This window comes from Ochotona princeps, chromosome 7 (genome assembly GCF_030435755.1).
Source record: "Ochotona princeps isolate mOchPri1 chromosome 7, mOchPri1.hap1, whole genome shotgun sequence".
Lineage (NCBI taxonomy): Eukaryota > Metazoa > Chordata > Mammalia > Lagomorpha > Ochotonidae > Ochotona > Ochotona princeps.
This window is the reverse complement of record NC_080838.1, coordinates 40,240,092-40,257,175: the sequence shown is the minus strand read 5'-3', so window position 1 is coordinate 40,257,175 and position 17,084 is coordinate 40,240,092. Positions and strand designations below refer to the sequence as shown.

The 17,084-nt window shown below is 41.7% G+C and overlaps 1 protein-coding gene across 1 annotated transcript in view; it reads right to left on the bottom strand.

The window, feature by feature from the left end:
• COL25A1 (collagen type XXV alpha 1 chain) overlaps positions 1 to 2,860 on the bottom strand; it is a 460,541-nt gene extending 457,681 nt beyond the window's left edge. Inside the window, exons 1-2 of the mRNA XM_058666694.1 lie at positions 2,267 to 2,860; positions 1,262 to 1,331 (exon numbers count right to left, since the gene is read on the bottom strand). Of these exons, the coding sequence (XP_058522677.1) occupies positions 1,262 to 1,331; positions 2,267 to 2,563 (367 nt within the window). The 5' untranslated portion in view covers positions 2,564 to 2,860. The remainder of the gene's footprint in view (positions 1 to 1,261; positions 1,332 to 2,266) is intronic.
• Between the last annotated feature and the right edge of the window lie 14,224 nt (positions 2,861 to 17,084).

Sequence of the window (17,084 nt, the reverse complement as noted above, 5' to 3'; positions counted from 1 at the left end):
TCAACAATGGGATAGAATACACACACGGTAATGATTTCATGATGTACAACCTGGAGTTGACATTTAAAATTTCTAAACATGGTACTTGATTTTACTATGCCAAAACAAATTAAGAAGAAATATCTTAGCATATAAAAAAACCTTTCCATACATATTAAGGTATAGAATAACAACTGGGACTCAATTCTGAGAATTACATTGTTAAGCATCATTCCACAAACATCAGAATGTACTTACACAAATGATGATGGCTACACCATCACTAGGCAATGTAATCTTATGGGTCCAACAGGGTATGTGGCCTATCACTGAAACATCATTATAAAATGTATGACTGTATCAATGTCTACCACGTTCCTGACCATGAAACACATCTTATGTGTGAAGACAAAAGAAACTAAACCATTCATAAATGTACTACCAACATTTATCTGAAATATCAAGGCATCTCGTGGGGATTTAGATAGCTTGTATCTCCTTACTCCTTTACACATTTCCCAATGGCCATATTTGGAGGCTTCTGAAATATTCGTTTCATAGATAAAACACCACCAAAGCTAAGAGGTCTGTGAGGAAGATTTCATGAATTTTAATCATCATTGTGTCTCTTCTCTGTGCTTCTATGTTGTCATTAATACAGTTCCTTAAAGCTACTCAGAAAAATGGCAACCACACATGAGTCTTTTCTGAGAAGGCTCTGTGAATGATTTAGTTTGTAATGAAGACACTCCAGATAAAGAATTAATTTCCTTTTAGTCCTTACCTTTAGTTATAGGCTAGAGAACCTTTGATAGCCTAGAACAATGCAGGCCAAGAAAAAAAGTGAAGAGTAGAAGATTTCCAACATAATCACATGCAACATGGAACAAAAAAGAAACTTACACTGACTGCAATGATTGAGTCACCAAAGCATTCAAATCTAACAGTTCTCTAATCTACCACAGGCATTATGTTATGAAACACAAAGACTATGTTTCAATTCATGATTCTAAAAACTTTTGCCTTTATTCACCATTTTGCCTGTATTTTCCTTAGTCATTATCTGTCCCTTGATTTCCCACAACGACTTTACTATGCTTCTTAAAAGAATATTTGAGGCTCTATTTGCCATCCTTTCGCCTGAGACATGTTGATTTTATTAAAGCAAGTTGGGTCTGCATTCTTTCTTTGCTATTATTACAGGTAGAGTTGACAGACACAAGACCTTTGTTTTAAAATGTTCTGCTCTGGAAAAAGCCCTGCTAAATAAGTTTCATTTTACCTGCTGGGCAGTTGCATTCTGAAGGTGCGTCTCTCGCAATTCTTATTTTAGCCATATGTTCATAGGATTTCTGTAGGAAGAGAAGTATTAACAACCATCAGTAGCATTGTGGAGAATTTGGGACTTGTCTGGCTGTATGCCCAATTTACCAGCATTTCATAGCCTGCATAACTAACATGTACATTTTCATTTGGACTTGAGTCAAAAGGCAACAGTACAAAAGCTCTAAAACATAAAATGGCCATTGACGTTGTCCTAAGATTGCTGGATTTATTCCATATTTTTCTCCATTCTTCAACAACTACCACCTCTCCCTTTTCCACAGCACACACTCTCACTGCACAAACCCGGCACAGACACTCTGCAGTTCTAGGTAAGCTGCAGCTTACCAGAAACAGTCAGTATTTCATATATGAAAGTCAACTGCATTCTGGTGTTGTGTGGCAACCACTGCCACACAGCTTCTCTGTTGGGAAAGCAAGTTTCAGAAAAACTCGAAAGCCATTCTTAAACACATGTTCTTTCCAACTACCAACTGCAATGACTCTGCATGCTTTAACCAAAACTAGAGTCTAAAGAAAAGTTTAAACACTTGATATGTAAAGGTTCAACTGCACAAATAATTCTGATCATGGGACATTTTCGTGTTTTGGAGTGATTTTTTTTTTTTTTGGTGTATTCCTAATACCTACGACCCTAACCTTCAACACATGGAGGCTATCTATGTTCTCCAGGAATGTCCGCCCCACAATTGGAAGAGAATCACAAGAGACTACAGAACTAGAACCCACCCCCCTTAAGACCCATCAATGTTCATCAAGAATGAAGAATGAGGTGGCATTATCAAGGGATGTGCAGACACAAACACGAACTACAAGGAGTGCAGACCGACGCCTAACACAGCGCACACAGTCAAGCACGCAGTGAAGGCAGCCGCAGGTCGCACACAGCATTCCGCCTTTACAAGAGGCTACCCACGTGCGAAATACCCGCAACCTCTCACACCTGAGCCAGAAGGCGCTCCACTTTCTCTTGCACCATGGCCTGGAGCTGATCCTGGGTATCAGGCAGCAGACGAATGGAAGGGGCCCCTTTGGCGGTTTCGAGAGCGGCGATCCGTGCCTGGAGGTCGTTGGTTTTCACCCCCAGGTACAGACAAGACAGGACGGCGACCACTGACAGGAGGGCAGACAGGGCGGCGCACGGAGGCACGGCCGCAGAGCAGCGCTGCCCGGCGGGACTCGAGTCCGCAGGTCCGGGCTCTCGGCCCCCTCCTTTCCCCGTGTGTTTCTTCACCAACATCTTGGTGGGGGTCGGCTGCCTTGGCGTCGCCTCCCTCCCTCGACCGCCTCCAATACTCGTAAAAGGAAAGAAAAGGGTGAGTCCTCCAAAGTTCAGTACCGGTGGCGGCACAACTATTTGGCGGCACGGGAGCGGGCGCGGAGAGGGACCTTGGCTTGGCTCAGCGTCTGGACCAGCAGGCGAGGACCATTCTCCGCCTTCTTCCCTCCTCCCAGCACCCTCGGTCCGTGGACTGAGTGGCGAATGAGTGAAAAACTGAAGGGAAGCCCACCGGGAGACCTCCTCCGAGGTCCCCGGGAGCGAGCGCTCTCAGTCTGAGGGACAGCGGGCGAGGGGCCGCCGCGCGGACCTGTTGCGTCCCGCTACTTGGCCTAGGTCCACCTAGTCGGTGCCTTCCCGGACGCCGACCTGTTTCCCACCTGGCTGCGGCCGGACGCTGGCAGGCCGGGAGAAGAGAGACCACGAAAGCGCCGCGCCAGGGAGTGCTGAGAGACGAGCCCGAAACGGCCCGAGCTGCCGCTGCCCGGCGTCTCTCCGCGGCCCCGCGCCGGCAAGCCTTAAATACCCCTCGGGATGCTCGGGGTGAGTGCGCGCGCCGCGAGCGCGGCGTCCCTCCTCCCCGACCCCCGCCCCGGCGCTCCCGCCGCCCAGCGCCCCCTGCGCCCGGCCCGCGGTGCGGCCTGCCTCATTATCATAATATATTCACCTTCGCCCGGCCCGCCGCGAACCGGGGATCTGGATTAGCATAATGTATGCACATAGAGAGAGTGGCCGTCGTGATTGGACAGGCCCCGGGAGACCCCGCCCCCTCCGCAGGGTAACTTCGGCGTCCCCGAAGGCCACCTTTCGGTCAGGGCCTGGTCGGCGGTACAGCGCGCGCCCACGGCGCCTGGCTCCCAGTCAGGCCAGCGCCCCCTCTATCCCGGTGGAAAGCGGGAAAGGGCCTCCGGGACGGGAGCAGCCTTCACTGTCCCTAGCTCCTGCGCTCTCGCGTGGCGTTTCCGGTCCTCCCTTACCTTCCCCACTCGCCCCGGGAGAAAAGCTCTGCTCTTGTCTGGGGTTGGGGTCCACATCCTCACTTCCCCCAGCCCCTGCATCCCCGCCCCAGGCAAGTTCTCTCCCTTCCCTCCCCTTCCCTGGCTCGCCTGTCTGCCCCGGGCTCTACCCACCTCCTCCCTGCCCAGGATTCCTGCTCTGAGCCAGGGTACTGATGCGTTTCCCTGACTCCCTGTTTTGTGGGACGGAAAAGGCAGTTGTTGAGGCATACTCATTTCTCAGGATTTAGGAAGGGACTGCGAATAAAGTCGATTTTCCCTCTTCTCAGGCTCTTTCCCCCATTCAGTTCCTTCTGGATCACATTAGGAGATGAGATTTCTGAAATTTGATAACAAGTAGCATTCTACATTGGATTGGCTTTGGGGATAGACTCCCATGTTTGACTCCAAACAGAATACCACAAGTTTTTCCTTTCTAAGCAGGTTAAGCTCTAATGGTTGCTCACTGATGCAGGTAATGGCTAGGTATGACACAGAGTGACAGCATTAAAAGATGAAACAGTGGTCACATTAGAAGCAGTGAACCTTGCTGCCACATGGAAGCTGAGATGTCTCACCTGCATGTTACATAGTCTTGCTCACAGGCTGGCCCTGGATAGGTAACCTCCGTGTCACCTGAGACCCAAACATACCAATTCCGGGATCCCAGCACAGCCCTTCTGAGTTAGAAACTGCTACTGCTGAGATCAAGAGCTTGGCAATTGCGGTTTTAACAAACCCTCCTTCCATCCCAAATGCATAAGAAACACTGGTGTCACACTTCACAAAATGTGGTCAAAATACATTATTTTTTCATTTGAACCTCAGAACCCCATATTGCCAGCGAGGAATTGCTGTCCTGATTTTACATATCAAGAAATAATTTTCAATGTATGTTTAATTGTAATTAAATGTGTTTCCAAAACCAGGCCCAAGTCATCACTACAAGGTTTTTTTGTCGTGTCAGCTCTTTCTGATTTTCTAGTCACCTGTAATCGTTTCTTTGTTTCTCCCCTACAGGCTTCGCCTCCACCTGTGGCCACTGGTTCGCTGTCTTATGTGGTCATCTCTTCACACTGTGTATACTTCCACTGGTGGAGTTCCCAATTGCCACACTTACACTGATGAATCATCAGTTCTTGCAGGCCCAAAAGTATGGAGCTTCAGACCCAATTCCCCATCTGCCATCTCCACCAATGATCCCAGCTTCACCTGTCTCTTAGCTCCAGACTCTGCTTGTCTTTTGGTTAACAAGCTCATTGAATGAAGCTGCCTTCAATCCAATCTCCCCTAGCCAAACTACCCCGTAGTAAGTCCTGACTTCTCCCTCTCTGAACTGCTTCAATACTTTCCCGCTGTGCTAACCTAATGTCTTACAACTCCCCTCTCAACCAACTGCATCACCTGGCATCTGCCATCTCACTAGCCCTTTCTTCTTCACACATTCACCCGGCCAGTCTCTGGAAAATATGGTGATAAGACACCCTTCTCTTAAAATGTCAGCAGAAAAGGCATTTTCTCCTGGAACTGATACTGACAGTCGGTTGCACTTTCAATGTGGATGATGCAATGTTCTTATTGTATGTTTTGTAAATTGGCCATGAGAAGGAACATTAACAACTCTGACGAGTTCTCAGAACTATCAGTTCTTAGCGGAGAGATAGAGTAGGGATTTTGTGGATTTGGAGCCTTTATCCAGAGGATTACATTTGCCTTATGTCTTTGGTGGGCACAATGCCTCAGAAATGTACCAGCCATTAGTGCTAAGATTTCAAAACCCAGTAGATTCTCTGCATCAAGCAGAAAGAATGCATGGATCAACAAAGCCCCAAGGGTTTGAACCCATGCTGTGCTGTAGATTCATCTGCACACAGTTGTTATTTGGGTTTGTATGTAGAGGATTCAAAAAAGATAAAAATAGCACTCAAATCGTCATAGTCCAGCTGACTTCAATTTGGCTAAGACTGATACTGATAGTAGTAAAAAAGCAAGCAGCTGATCATGCAATAGTTTTGTGGTAGGAAGAATAATGAACCGCTGAAGAGGTCCATGTTATAATCTCAAAAACCTGTGAATATGGTCTATTACAGGACAAAATACATTTACAGGTAATTCAGTTAAATTTCTTGAAAATGAGAAATTTTCTTCAATTATGTGAATGGAATCAAATGTACCAGCCAGGAAGGGTCTCATTGCTAGAAAAATATCTTTGGAAGCTACCTTAATAAAGGAAAAACAAAGGTTTATTTTAACTCATGGTTCTGGAGGTTTGCAGTCCAAAATCAGGAAGGATTCCACTCTTTCACCCTCTAGCAATGAGCCTTCTACTAGCAGAGTCCTGAGATGGCAATGGACAACATGAAATAGCGCATGTATATGTCTACATGTCTCTGTCTTCTTAAAATGCCACAAGGATTTAATCATAGGGGCCCAATCTGAACAGTTTAATGATCCAAGCCACTCACTTTCCAATGACCCCACTATAATCAGATTTTCTGTGTTAGTGTCAATCACTTTAAGGCTTGTGTTTTAAGCCCCTAAAGGAGTTCAAGAATCAATATTCAAATTCTAGCATCATTCTAATCATAATGATGTTTATAACAGGAAGGCAGAGTCTCAAAGAGGAGATGTGACAACAGAAGCAGAGGTTAAAGTCTGGCTTTGATGATGGGGAGGGACAAAGACCAAGGAATATGGGCAGCTTCTATAAGCTGGAAGAATGAGTTGTCCACTAAAACTTTCAGGAAGAAAGAGGCCCTGCCAGTGCCTTGACTTTAGGACTTCTAAAATAACTGCAATGTGGATGTTTTTGTTGTGTTGAGCCACTGAATGTGTGGTCATTCAACAACCCAAAGAAACTAATACAGTCACAACCATAACCAGAAGGTTTACCTGCTATAACAGCATGCGTAGTATTGAAACCACCATTGTACCTGTGTAACTCCAGCAGGCCCTACAGTAATAAATTCTTATCTCTCAAATAGATATTTCTATTCCATTGACATGTACTTTGAGAAAGAATTAGGGAAGCTTGCCGTCTGACCTGTTATGTAAAATTAACGTGCTCTTTACAGAGGCATATTAAGCCAAATAAAAGATGCTCTGCTTCTTTCCTGCCTCCCACTGATAAACCTCAAAAGCAATAAACTAACCAAGCTGCACAACCACCCTCGTATTTCCTCCTCCCTTGTGAAAGCCTAGCCAAGATGCTGACCCAGGACTCGGTCTTATTTCTAGTACTCCTGGTACCAGTTGCCAGGTTCCAAGCATAAAATAAACAAAGATTTCTGACAGAGAGGAAGAGCTGGAAGTTAACATGAGAAAGAAAATGCCTGGGGAAAAACCAAGAAAAATAAAGATGTAGAGACAAAAATGAGATGGCAGAGGCAACAAGATATTTAAGCAAAAAGTATTGATTTTTGTGAGAAGGCACACTCTCCTATCTGAGAGGCTGATTGATAAGGGCTATAAAGCAAAGAGTCAAGAAACAAATATATTGGAAATGTTGATGGTTTATATGCCTTTGGAAAGATTATCTGAACCAAGGAAGTAGCCAGGATAGTCATGTCAAGCTGTTTTTAGATAGTAATTATAGAAAAAAGGCTTTAAATCAGACCAAAAAAAATGCCTTTTAGCATCATTAATTTTTGAGACTAATTTCTTAAAACACAAAGTTAACCAGAGTTTGCTAAAAAAGTTATCAGAAGGAAACTGATGTATGAGGGGACTTGTGGCAATCTTTGTAATCATGGTTTTCTGATGTGGTCACTAAGTAGCTAATAAAGAAAACGTGGTGGGTGCTGTTTAGTCTAGTGGTGCGGATAACTGTTGAGATGCACATGTGTTGAGACCCCACCGTGCCTGGATTTAATTCTTGGCTTGCACCTCTGACTCCAGATTCCTATTGATGCACACGCTGGGAGACAGCAGCAATGGGTCAAGCAATTGGGTCTCTGCCACCACATAGAAAACCTGGATAGAGTTCTTGGCTCCTGGCCCAACTCAGCCATTGAAGGAATTTGGAGAGTGAGTTGGGAGATGCGAACTCTCTTTCTGCCTCTCAAATAAAGACATAGGTAAGTGATTATTAATGGGCACATAAATCATGTGTGGTATTAAGCATGCCATTTTAGAAACTCCAACAAATGAGATTTCAAAGAAGTATCTCTTAAGAAGACAATTTCCCAGAGTATGAGTAACAAAGAGTTAAGTGAACTGAAGATTTCAGATGTTCATCATCAGATATATTTCAATAAATCACAAATTATAAATATGTTTCAGAGCAGACAGGCTGAGAGAGCCCCTCTCAGATGAAGGAGCTGATCCCATCTATAGAAGCCTGGTTAAGCAAGTGGCTTACAACCTTATGAATCCAATAATCCGGAAAATCGTACCCTCCAAAATCCCAGTCCTCTGGGCAGCTAGTCTCATGTTTGCTGCTTTGTTTTATTTAAAGGAAAGAGGTAAAAAATTCTCTGAAATCATAAATAGCAAGACAATAACCCTACCAAATGGGGTGATTGCTAAATTTTCCAATTACATTGCTAAATCAAATAATGACTTTTTAAAAAACTTCCATATCAGCCTTTGTGTGCAGCTATGTATGGAATGCAGGTTTGTATCATAGAGTCAGCACTTGGTGAAAGACATAGACTCTAAGGCCAGACTGCCTGGGATTGTTATCCAACTTTATCATTTAACAGCTACAGGATTTGGGGTAAATTGCTTAACCTAAGTTCCCTAATCTGTAAAACAAGGACAATAAAACTCATCTGTTAGCATTTTTACTGTAAATAAATGGGATGGCATGTGAAAGCATTATAATGCCTGGTAGATATTAAGAGACACATATGTTATAGCTCTTACTTCTCCTACCTTTATTATTATACAGTTGATCCATAGACACTGAAAGACAAGAAAAGTGTGTTTCTGTCCATGGAGTACCTAGATAGTCTAATCTTGATTTTGGTGCTGCTTCAGTTTACAAGAAGGGAAGAGCATGTCAGCAACCTTTCAAGTATCGGATGATTTAAAAAATTCCCTATGCCAGCTAAAAATTGATGCTTCATACCATTTTAGATTTATTTTCTCTGTTTTAAAACTTTATATATAGGGCCCGGCGCGATGGCCTAGTGGCTAAAGTCCTCGCCTTGAACGCCCCGGGATCCCATATGGGCGCCAGTTCTAATCCCGGCAGCTCCACTTCCCATCCAGCTCCCTGCTTGTGGCCTGGGAAAGCAGTTGAGGATGGCCCAATGCATTGGGACACTGCACCCGCATGGGAGACCCGGAAGAGGTTCCAGGTTCCCGGCTCCGGATCGGCTTGCACAGGCCCGTTGCGGCTCACTTGGGGAGTGAATCATCGGATGGAAGATCTTCCTGTCTGTCTCTCCTCCTCTGTGTATATCTGGCTGTAATAAAATGAATAAATCTTTAAAAAAAACTTTATATATAAACAAAAGCTTATGATATATATTCTTACCTGCCTGGCATCTTTTTCCCAAGATAATGTTTTTGAGACTTATCAGTAGTTTTGCTTATATTTTATTGTGGAGTAACACTCCATCATTTGACCAAACCACCACTTTACCAGTTGTTGGTAAGCAGAGATGCTTCCATTTTTTTTTATTATATAAATAACACCACTGTAACTACTTATGCACAACTTTGTATATTTAAAGCATAAAGAATATTTCATTTATAGATAGCAAATTAGCACTTTTTAACAACCAAAAGAACAAAAAGATATGACTCTATCAGATAGATACAGTTTTCTAGTATCTTAGAAATAGATACTAACAAAAAAAGGATAAAGAGCATAGATGTAGGCCTACACTTAGACAGACACTTAAAATGGGCAAGAAATGGTGCCACAGAGCTGGGCAGAAAGCACACACTCATCATTCAATTCTGCTGTGCATTCATTCACAGGGGAAAAAATGAAATGGAGTTCTTTCTTCACAAAGTAAACAAAAAATAAAGGGAAATGATGTATAAGCCTAAATATAAAAGGTAAGAATTTAAAGTATTTATATGATAATAGAGAAAAATACCTCTGAGATCTTGGATTTAGATAACACTGTCTTACATAAAACACATGAAGAACATCACTCAAGAAAAGATAGATCAATTGGAATGCATCATATTTTTAAAAGCCTAGAATGAATAAAAAAGCAACCCATAAAATAGAAAATGATGTTTGTGAAACACAAAAATGAAAAATACTATTATGTAGAATATACAGATTCCTTAACAATGAGAAAAGTCAGACAAAAACAAAATTGAACAAAAACCTTGAGTAAGCACTTTTAAAAGTAAAAAGCTAAAAATAGCCAGTATTTAAACATGTTCAACTCCAAAATTAGTCAGAAAAAGGCACATTGTAACCTCTATATGATTCCTCAACTTGCTCTCCAGATTGGCTGAAATGTGAGGCAGACAGCAGCAAACATAAGCAAAAAAATTTTTTGCTCATATGCAAACATGGAACAACTGAGCAGACTGTTGGAGGCAATGTAAAGTTACACAGGCTTAGAGAAAACCAAAAACCTGAACAGATGCAAAACCTTTGTTTGAAGAGACCACTAGAAAAAGACTTTGGAAATTCTGTAAATTGTTACTAGATCCATAATGATCTTACAGGAGACCTCAAATGAGAGTAACTAGTAAGGCAAATGCCATTGGAAGGTGTAAGATTTGCATTATGCTGAAGCAGGCATTGTAATGGAGTTTCCTGTGTCCCCATGAAAAGTACAAAAGTGTCTTTTTTTAAAAGATTTATTTGTTTTTATTGCAAAGTCAGTTATACCTAGAGGAGGAGAGACAGAGAGGAAGATCTTCTGTCCAATGATTCACTCCCCAAGTGACCACAACGGCCGGTGCTACGCCGATCCAAAGCCAAGAGCCAGGAACCTCCTCCAGGTCTCCCACGTGGGTGCAGGGTCCCAAGGCTTTGGGCCGTCCTCGACTGCTTCCCCAGGCCACAAGCAGGGAGCTGGATGGGAAGTGGAGCAGGCGGGATTAGAACCGGCGCCCATATGGGATTCTGGCACATTCAAGGCGAGGACTTTAGCCACTAGGCCATCGCGCCGGGCCCCCACATTTCTTAATAAGCTTGTGACCTATCTAGGAAGACTCTGTTCAGAATCTTAAAGCTGCCAACAGATTTCTTCTTGCAGTGTTTAATGAAATATAAAAGGAGACAGTAAACAAAGAGAAGCAAAGGGTTGTTAGGGTTAAAAATTCCCAGCTTTACTAAACGGCAATTGACACCAATATTAAGAAATTACTTTGGGACATCATTAGACTCAGAGCCACTCCAGAAAATAGAGAAACTGAAAGCATGACTATAAAAACACCTTTTTGCTAAGACCTCAGAAATATCTAAGACTGCACCCTACAAAATTACATCACAGAGCTTCTAAGAAGCTTCAGGGTGCTGTTCGTTAGTAATCTCAGCTAAAAGTCACGTGCAGTTCAGTTTATCTCAGTGAACTAAATGCCAGTAGGGTTTCATGGGAGACCAATACATGTTTTTGGAAAATCCTGTGAGCCAATAACATCATCACTGCAAGAAACCCTGATGATAAAATGGGAGAAGAGGGCTTTGAACCTCAAAACCCTATTTAGGCAGGAATAAGACTGAGAAATTCACTGAACTGCACACATGGGAGATGTTCTATGGAAACAAAGGAGACCTGAGCACAAAGCAAAAGGGATCAGAAGACAGAGACAAGAGCCACGGAACATCATCCCCAGGATGATGCTTGCCCAGGTGAGTATCCAACGTCCTATGGACTGGCTACTGCTGAGGTCCTTCTCCCCCAACATTTTTGGCTAGCAATGACCATAACAATTATCCTACATTTGTCCAACTGTTGTATACTCAGTAGATGTGCAACAGATGTCTTGTCTCTTTAGTTCACCAGTCTTCAGAAGAGAGGATATGTATGTGAAGAGCCTCATTCATGGATGGATTTGATTAAATGATGAGCCTTTTTATTTTGTGGTGTAAGAGGTAAGTTATAGCTATAAGATTAATGATACCCAAAAAACCCACTCAATCATCTCTCAGAACTGCCACAACATATCAATATAGGATGTAAACTGGGCTGGGGATTTGTCACTGTGACCCCGGGGTTTCACCAGTTACAATCCCCTTAGCACATGTGCAACTTTTGCGGACTTAAAACAAAGTTGGCCCTTGTAAGAACAGCCTACACTCCACATAAGGGAGACTGACAGCAAGTATAAGAATGGGGAAGAACCCTGCAAGCCCTGGAATGGTCTCCAGATGGTGACCTTTTGATAAAACAATCATCTGACTCCTGACCCTATTGACCCCTGCCACTGACCTACCCCTGCTTTCCAGCATGTAAGATACAGCCAGAATAAAGTGTGTGAATATCAGAGGATTGATCTGATGAGTAAGACTCATCTTTGGCACAAATATGACCAAAGGGCAGTTCTCTCTAGGATGCTGGTTCATCAGGACATCCCCAAAGTCCTGAGTCAGCCAGACCTCAAGTTGGCACTGTAACATGATGTGAAATGCAGACCTTGGGGAGGACTGAGTGTACATAGGTTGTTTTCTCTCAGATTGCCCTCTGCGAGGAAAGCAAATCATAATCTCTTGAATACATTCAATCAACCCAGAAACCCATATGAACTGGAATCTCTTCTCTGCCTTTCCAACAAAAATAAGTAAATCTTTAAGAAAAAAATTGAATTTGGAGTCTACTTTACAACATAAACAGAAGTCAACCCCAAATAATCAAAGACCAAAATGTAACAGGCAAGATTAGACAGCCCTTAGAAAAAACACAGTGGTAAATCTTCACGAATTAGTTTGTGGTTAGCAATAATTTCCTAGATACAACACCAATAGCATAAGCAATAACAGAAAATATACATTAATGGAGCTTTATCAAAATTAAAAAAATTAAAATTAACATGTTTCAAAGATCACATTTTAATAAAAGATAATTCACAAAATGATAGAAAATTTTCAAATGTTGATATGGGACTTACAAGTAGAAAATGCAAAATATTTTTACAATTCAACTATGAAGAGACAATTCCATTTTGAAATGAAAAAGGATCTCTGAGCAGACAATTTCAATGAAGAAGTTAAACCATTGGCCAAAATGTTCGTGAACAAATACACATTAATAACTATTGGAGAAATGTAAGTCAAATTTAGTATCAAAATGTGAATCATGACTGCAACACAATACCTCACACCTTCTAACATGGTTATGATAAAGAGAGGAGTTAATTAATGTTAGCATCTTAGCAGTCTTGGGCCACGGTAACAAATCCAGCCTATGAAATAGTGGGCCACATGAAGAATGAGGTACTTCACACCTGCCTCAGCATGGATGTACCTTGAAAATATTATGTTAATTCAAACAAACCAGTCACAAAATGTTTCGTTCATACTAAATTCCCTCAAAGAAGCAAATCTATGTATACAGAAAGTAGATTAGTACCTGTCTAGGTTTAGAGGTGATGAGGGGAACAAAAGTGACTGTTGCAGAATAAGCATTTCTTCTGAGGGTGATGAAAATATTCCAAAGTTGATTATATTAATGGTTGCAATTCCCTGTGAGTGTAGTATAAACCAATGAATAGCACACTTTAAAGTGGTGAATGACATTTGAATTATATTACAATAAAACCATTAAAACATAGTATATTGTTTAAAATTCAAAGATAATCAGAGTATACAAAACCTAACTGCATTTTACCAGTGCCTGAAAAAGTTAAATGTAGACCTTTTGGAGAATCAAGCGATTCCTCTCTAAGGTAACTACACAAGAGAAATGCAAATAGGTCCACATGGATGTCAGGGGCATGGAGCAGTGGATTAAGCTATACCTGCAAAGCTGGTTCCCCTATCAAAACACCAGCTGGAGACCTGGCTGATCTGCTTCTGATTCAGCTTTCTACTAATGTGTCTGCGAAGGCATCGGAAGATGGCTCAAGCACTTGGGTGCCTGTCATCCCTTAGGAGACCCAGGCCGAGTTCCTGACTCCTGACTTCAGCCTGCCACAGCCCAGGCTACAGTAGCCATTTGGAGCATAAGCCAGTGAATGGAAGACCTCTCCTTCCTTCTATTTCTATCACTTTGCCTTTCAAAAAATAAATATATAAATCTTTTTTTTAAAAAGAGAAGTGTGTCCACACAGAAACTTGCTCATAAGTCACCATTATTCATATCAACTGAAAGAGAAAAGCAATCCAAATACCTATCAGCTGAGCACTGGATAATCAAATTGCAGTAACACATACATGTTATGTGTGGAATATTATTCAAGTACAAAGATGAATCAAATACTACCACTTGGATCAACATTAAATACACTATACTATGTTAACAAAATCAAATATTAAAGTCATATATCGTACGGCACCTTTTCATGGTATATCCTGACTAGACAAATGTATATATTGAGATAGAAAAAAACTAGGCTAGCAATTGACATGAGATGAGGGAGAAAGAGAATACTGCTTGATTACTTACTGGCTTTAAGACTAATTCTCTGAGGTGATTAAAAAAAAGTTTTAAAATTTGAAGAAGGCGATGGCTTTCCCATGTTGTGAAGACACTGGTACTGAACTATATACCTTATAATCATTAAATACATGTGAAGTAAATTTTGCCTGAAAAATATTGATTAACTATCTGCTTCACATACTCAAAAGAATTACAGTATTTAAAAAAATCATCCCGCTTTACACCTCACCCATACGACATATGTGTCACAAAGCATACAAACTGGAATAGAATATATACAGTCAGAGGTTGCTGATTTTCAGAGGACAAAATTTTTACCGCAAGTGTTACTCAGTGCTTCCAACTCAATATGTTTGACACATTGTCTCAACAACCCTAAACAATTATTATTAAAGTCAGAAGTGTTTTCTTGTGAAAACCACATATTTTCCCTGAAGTATGTTGATATCTCAAAGAGTATTTAAGGTCTCACCATTTGAGAGTCTTTTAAATTAACAGGATATTTAGTTCATTTGCTGATGTGATATCTATCTATCTATCTAGTTACTGACATGCCTAGATCTAAGACACATGCTTATATAACTCCTAGAGGATAGCATTTAACTGATATTTTTTTATAGGTAGATGGTCCAGGTATCAGGAGGGTTCCAGCAGTGAGTTTATTGAGCAAAGTGGGCAAAGATCCAAGCAGGTTATATATTTCAAGCACCTCATAAATTAAGTCTTCCAGCCTACTCCTTACATAGGCATCTATAGCATCTCTGGCACTCAACTAGGAACTTTTTCTGATTTGAGATCCAAGTTTTGTATGTCTAGTTTTAGTTGCCATTTATCATCATGATTTGGATGCTCTCCTGTTATCATAGTAACAAGTCCAATGCAGGTAATCTTTCACAGCCCCCAGTTATACAAAGTTCCTAGAATACCTGATAGTTCGCTTCTTTTAAGAGGTTTATGATGTCTTGTGGACAGCCAACTTCACCATTGAACCATCCATACCTGTCAGCACCTATCTCCTCCACATTCACAACTGCCCTATGGTTCCCCCTTGAGGGATATGGAACACGCGCTCCAATGAACACTCTTTGGAGGGAAGGCCTGAGAAAGAAGCCTCTGGAGGCCTGGGGAGTGAACTTGGCACTCTTTGGTAGGAGATTCCATTGCCTATTACCTTAAGTGCGGCTAGGGGAAGAAGTGGGAAGGAAACAATACTGGCTCTGAGAAAACTTAGGTCCTTGACCCAATAGACTTTTCATTTTGTGAGGAAAATAACTGGAGGAGAGCCAAACAGGAACCCTTGAGAGATCAGGCCTAGAGAATACAATGCTACTGCTTCAAGCTAGTGTTGGGTGAACTCTATACAGCTCTAAATAGCTTGATTAGTGAGAGGTTCAATTATCCTATCACTTGGTATAGTTCAAAGGAGAAAAAGTCAACTGGGAAAACCAGGTCACCAATGTGTTCCAGGGGGACAGGTTGGTCACACTAGATTCTGACCACAGCTATTTGGGGTTTTTCTTGTCACTTGAAGGCTGAAGAACTACTCATCTGCATCCCTGAAGGAGTGACAGGTGTGGGAAAGGGTTTACACAGAAATAGGGAAAAGGTGAGCATCCCAGCTAACAGGAGCCAACCGTCTCCCAGTTTTCCACCTGTTCTCCAGCCCTATTCCATTATGATTCTCCTTCTCTTCTCAGTCACTTCCTATGAATGAAAATGTCCCTAGGAAAAAACTCATGGCAGCCCACCAATGTATGCTCTTACACTCTTCACTTAGCTCCCCGTAATTCTTGACTGTTCTCATTTACTCATTAGTGCTGCTAATGTGTTCTATATTTTTTCCAGTGATTTTTAAAATTTTGAACCATGCTCAACTTGTCCTAACAGATGAAATCCTGAAATGGTTTTCACCTATTTGGTTTTTGGTAAGTTAGATTTAGTGAATGAAACCCAAGTAGAGTTTCAAATCTTCCTTTATTTGTTTTGAAATTGCATTACTAACAAATAGTTGTTTAATCAGTATTACTGACTAGTTCACTATTTAAAGCTCTGTACTAAGCTACAAGGAGATGCAAAAATGAGGAAGACACAAGTTATGCCATTCAAAAGAAATGTATAATCTGGAGGGTGTGTCAGACATGTGTAAATAATCCAGGAGCAAAGGAGGAAGATGAAGTGCAAAAAATGAACTGAGTCTGGATTAACAAGCTTCAAGATTTCAAATTGGAACAGATATTTCATGTTTTGTGAGAACTATAAATCAAAGGTCTGAAAATGGTAGGCCACAGACTAAATTCATCCCACAAACGTGTTTGCTTTGGCCCACACAATGTTTTAAAAATAGGAGATTTCTCATTGAAGAAAAAAAAGCTATATTTCCATCTTCTGAAAAGTCAGATCTGGCAACTCTCTTCATGGCCATTGGCAAGCGTCAGCTGGAGCTGAATAGAAGCAGCCTGCTTAGGGATAGCTACTTTCTTCCATTTACCACATTTCCCAACTACCTTCCACCATCAGGCTTCACACCCTGCAAGTCCCACCTTCTCAGCCTAATGAAAAGCCCTGGAGAAATATAGCCTCCAGCCCTTCTCCTTGGGAGAAGAGAGCTAATTTTATACTTTCAGTCCACCCATCCTTACAAACACACGTTTTTAACCCCATTTCTTTTTACCATGGAAAATCTAGACCACAAGACCTCACCACCACAACCAGTCATTTAAATATCTTTCCTGTAAACTATTAGGTTGATGACCTGTGCATGTCCATCCTATTTCTGCATCATGGTAAATGGGCAGGGAGGGGTGCAGCCCTTCAAAGCTCCTCCCCCACAGTTTTACTGCCTGAGATATTTTCACAGGAAAAACCACTGAAAGACCTGTTTCCCAGGAAGGTATAGTTACTATGGGGAATGTGGAGCTTTGAATATCATAACCTGATTTCCCTCCATTAGCCCTAAGGGCATCCTTA